Source organism: Aptenodytes forsteri, unplaced genomic scaffold, assembly GCF_000699145.1.
Source record: "Aptenodytes forsteri isolate BGI_AS27 unplaced genomic scaffold, ASM69914v1 Scaffold485, whole genome shotgun sequence".
Lineage (NCBI taxonomy): Eukaryota > Metazoa > Chordata > Aves > Sphenisciformes > Spheniscidae > Aptenodytes > Aptenodytes forsteri.
In genome coordinates, this window is record NW_008795525.1 from 447,229 (window position 1) to 452,077 (window position 4,849).

Sequence of the window (4,849 nt, forward strand, 5' to 3'; positions counted from 1 at the left end):
AGGAGAATGCTGTGGGGGACAGTGTCAAAGGCCTTGCTGAAGTCCAGGTAGACCACATCCACAGCCTTTCCCTCATCCACTAGGCGGGTCACCTGGTCATAGAAGGAGATCAGGTTGGTCAAGCAGGACCTGCCTCTCATGAATCCGTGCTGGTTGGGTCTGATCCCCTGGTTGTCCTGCTCATGCCTTGTGAGCGCCCTCAAGATGAACCGCTCCATAATCTTCCCCGGCACCGAGGTCAGGCTGACAGGCCTGTAGTTCCCCGGATCCTCCTTCCGGCCCTTCTTGTAGATGGGCGTCACATTCCTTTCAGAAGTTGCTATAAGTTTTGCTAGAGGTTTATTTTTCTTTTTCTTCCTCAAAGTGAAAACAAGCACAGCAGCGAGCCTTTGCACAGCTACTTATGACATCTGCAAGTGCTGTGTGGGAGGCTGTGAACTGTTGCCCCCAGGGGAAGAGAAAGTTTTGAAGCAATACAAATACACAGCCAAAGCCAGGCCACAGGCAGGGGGAGGAAAGCTGTACTAGTCAACCCAAACTGCACAGCTGTAGATAAGGAGAGGGAGCTTTCCACATACAGTCTCTGGACAGCTGCAGGCCAAAGACATTTCTGCTAAGATGCTCCTCAGAGGCACTTGCTGGGCTGGGAAAAAAAAAAAAAATCAGGTGCCCCTTGCACCAGGCTGCAGCAGCAACTTGATTTAGCTCCAGCACAGGTGGTCAGACTGCTCCTGCATCCAGCTTTGAGAGGCCTGGCTCAGAGGGAAGAGGAAGAAGCATAGAAGAGAGTGCTGTGACTAGGGAGGAGACCTTACAGGTGCTTCTCATGGCTAGCTGTGGTCTGCAAAATCAGGTCCCCTTGCACCAGGCTGCAGCAGCAACTTGATTTAGCTCCAGCACAGGTGGTCAGACTGCTCCTGCATCCAGCTTTGAGAGGCCTGGCTCAGAGAGAAGAGGAAGAAGCATAGAAGAGAGTGCTGTGACTAGGGAGGAGACCTTACAGGTGCTTCTCATGGCTAGCTGTGGTCTGCTGCAGGAGTCCCAGCATGGGCATGCAGACAACTTTGCATCTCCTCCAGCAGGACTGGGCAAAGCACAGCAGCTAAGGAGCCACCAGGACCCAGGAGATCTACATCTTCTCTACCCCCAGGCAGACTCCTACATGTACAGATCCCTACACCCACCACCCCCCAGTCCAGACCAGCAGCCTTGTTCCACCCCCAGAATGCTTCTACCTCCTCGATAGTACTTAACTTCAGTACAGCAAGGCTGATTCAGAGGAGTATTTTATTATTCCACCCTTCAGGGAAGTCAGAGCAATCTGAGAGACCAGACAACAGAGCTCAGCTGAGGACCTTGAACAAGCACTGCCAACCCAGCACACAGCCATGAGGTGGGAACAGATATGAAGGAGCTCCTACATCAGAGCAAAGACACACAGTATTAACCTTCCTAGGATGGCAAGGAAATAACTGCCTTTGTCAGCAGCTGAAAGTAGAGGCAAGTATCAAGGTCCAACAACATAACTCATGCAGAGCACTTACTGGGGTGTGTGTGATCAGTTTGAACAGACAGACCTAAGTTACCTATGCCAGCTCCTCTTGTAGGGCAGCTGGAGCAGTCCAAGCCACATCCCTTCAGGGAACTGTCACGGGGACCCCCATCCATGGGACCCACAACCCCCAGCTCTCTCAGGGAGCACCATGAGGGCCAGAGGCAGCAGGACCAGGACAGGCCATGGCAGACCACACACAGCTTTGTCGGTCTCAGGAGTCACATCCTCCATCCAAGCAGGGGAGGATCTCTTTTTCCAAGCATAGTACTTCGCCACAACCACATTTGGGTTTCCCTGGGCAGGGTCAAACCACATCTGGATGCAGCGTCCACTACCCCGGTGCTCTGTGGTGTATTTGTAGGAGTTGGACCAGATTTTCTCACACAGGTCTTTTGGCTGGGGGAAGACATGGCTGAAGGGTCTGCACATGGAGCCCCAAGGACAGCGGTTCGTTCCTGAAGACAGACAGCACCACAAAAGAAAACAACAACATGAGCTAGCACACTTCATTCATGTCCTTTCACCTGGGAGGAGCAGGCCACCTGCCCACAGCCCATCACTGCATCTTAGCTGATGGATGGTGGCTTGGCCACCTTCTAGTTGGCAACCCCACAGACAGGCAAGAGCAGTTAGGGGTCTTGGCTCCAGCCACCGGGCAGGCAGCAGTGACACTGCCAGGGGCTTGCCTGCAGGGGTGAGGAGAGGCTTTCTCCACACAGCCCACTGACCTGTTGCCCAGTTCCAACCCTTGTGCCAGTTCTCTTTGCACGTGACATAGTCCTTGCAATCCTCCCACCACGCCTCACAGTCCTCTTTGCAGAGTGGCACATGAAGAATCCTCTCCCGACGCCAGCTGCTGTCAGCCTGCAAGGGAACAGGATCATGTGCACTGGTGGTGGCCCTTGAAAGTTAAGGGGCAGGATCTGCCACATCCCAGATACGTCCCCCCCCGGCCCCTTCCACTGGGCTCCAGAGCTGATCTCAGAAGAGTTTCAGCCCCAGCAACAAGCAATTCTTCCATCAGCCTGTCTGACTACCTAAGCAGAGGCTAGCAAAGTCCTCTGAATCTTTCCACCCAGTAGGAAATTTTGCAGTGTCCCTGGAAAGCACACTCCCATACATGCCAGGGGTATACTGTATGGGGGACCAGCATATAACATATCATGTGGCCAGCACAAGCCCTGTTGTCTTAATCATAGCAGATCTGATCCTACCTGGTCAATCCAGGGCCCCAAGTTGGGTGAGCACTCATACAAACATGTGTCCTGGATGAAGTGGCTCTTGCACTTGGGTGGCATCAGCCCACAATGGTTCCAGTTGAAGTTGTACAGGTTGGATTGGTCCTTGTGGGCTTCTAAACTGGTATTAGCTGTGCAGCAGGCGTTGTCCTTCCAGGGAGCACACTATAACAGAAAGAGACAGGCTGGTCAGGGAGGGCAGGCAGCAGCTCAAGGGAGTCAGAGGATGCTAGAGGTGCCAGCTCCCTGCATAGCCTACAGCAAGAAACCTTCAGCAGCAAGAGGATTTTTCTCTCCTCCAGCAAGCCCTTGGGCACTGTGAACTGAAGGGTTCAGGACTGCAGCAAGGTAGAGCTGCAGGAAGAGCAGGAGGTCAGAGCCTCACCAGGAATTAGTGCCAGCCTGAGGAACAGAAACAAACTCCCTTCTCTTGCACCCTGGCTTGCTCTTAGCCCCATCCCCACCAAGGACCTGGGGGCAGAGTTCTTCAGTTAGCAAGAAGTCTCTAACACTGAAAGAGGGAGCAGATAAGAGTGTCTTTCCTTGCCATCCTTTACCTTGTTCTGATCAGAGTACCTAAGCTTTGGAAAGCAGAGGCCTCCTGGTTAAAGAGGGGTGACACTGACCTGACAGAAATCCTCACACCACTGCATCTGCCCTGACCATTTGCTGGAAGGAAACAGCAAACAAAACAGGCCTCATACCCAGCACAGGCTTTCTTCCTCAGGCAAGTGGTTGCTAAGCCCAAAGCACAAACCAGCCCGTATCATCTGGGGAGGTAGGTACAGGGGACCTAGACAATCCCACCTAACACATCAGCAGAGTCATACCTGGTCATGCAGCATCCCCTCTGGGCCAGGCTTGGTTTTGTGGTGTTTGGCATCCATACAGATGTTCAGCAACGGGTCCTTCGCAGGCATCACCGTGTAGGCTGCCAACAGCACAAGCAGTGCCTGCCCCAATCCCATCCCCACAGCCAGCCCAGTCGGATCAGGGAGCTGGGAGGTGACGGAACTGTACAGAAAGGGGACAGCACCGGAGGGGTTTTGTCACGAGCAGCAGTAAACAAGGTGCTGTGGGGGCCAGGCACTCCTGAGAACACACCAGCAGACCATCAGCAACTCACAGCACTAAGGACAAAAGCACAGCCCCCCCAAGCAAGGCTGTAAGGTCAGCTACACATTATCCTCTGGACAACACAGTATCAGAGGCAACGAGCCCTTTTAGTGCTTGGGCTGTTCAACAGTTGCCTCAGACATCCCTGATCAGAAAGGGGATGCTGTGTGAGACCCGTTCAAATTGGGATCCTTTTACATTTAGCCACCCCACTGTTTCGGTGCAGAGCTTTCAGCTCCCAAACCTTCTGCAGCTAGACATTACTAGTCAAGGGACCTCTTTAGCTAGTGATTCAGAGGAGGTAGTTAAATGCACTAGCACACCAATATCTTGTGTGGACCATGAGCTGCAGGAGGCCCACCTTGTTTTCAGGAGTATGTTAAGAGAGGAAGGCATTTTCTTCAGTTTATCTGCATCTGGGCCTTTGGAAACCCGCACCTGAGGTCTCCAAAGGAAATCCGACTTGAGCAATAAAAGACACTTCACATAATTATGCCTTAGCCTCCCCTGCCCACCTAGAGGCTGATAGGACTTTTATAGTAATTTGCTAAAAAACAAACAAACAAGAAACCACCCCCAAAACCAGCCAAACACACTGCAGTACTCCTTCACATTCCTTGTCAATACAGCATAAAGGTCTAAAACAATCACTTTTTAAGAAGCATTTTGCAAAACACAAGAGCAAGGCAAACCATTTACAGCATTAAAGTAGCATAAAACAACACAGAAGACAGCAATTACACAACTAAAGAAGCAGACACATAAGTCTGAGGACTAGGAAATAGCTAACTTGTATCATAACCATATACATAACCAACAAACCCTCCCCCCGCCGCCACCCCCCCCCCAAAAAAAAAAAAAAACCAATAATAATTTGAAGCAATCGGCCCGGCTCGTTTGTACAATCCTGCCTTTAAAATCTTTAATTATTTTGGGGAGG

The 4,849-nt window shown here is 51.7% G+C and overlaps 1 protein-coding gene across 1 annotated transcript in view; it reads right to left on the minus strand.

The window, feature by feature from the left end:
* The window catches only part of LOC103901166 (folate receptor gamma), a 12,018-nt gene that overhangs the window by 1,398 nt on the left and 5,771 nt on the right, over window positions 1-4,849 (minus strand). Inside the window, exons 2-5 of the mRNA XM_009282005.2 lie at window positions 3,624-3,807; window positions 2,770-2,958; window positions 2,284-2,419; window positions 1,797-2,010 (exon numbers count right to left, since the gene is read on the minus strand). Of these exons, the coding sequence (XP_009280280.2) occupies window positions 1,797-2,010; window positions 2,284-2,419; window positions 2,770-2,958; window positions 3,624-3,807 (723 nt within the window). The remainder of the gene's footprint in view (window positions 1-1,796; window positions 2,011-2,283; window positions 2,420-2,769; window positions 2,959-3,623; window positions 3,808-4,849) is intronic.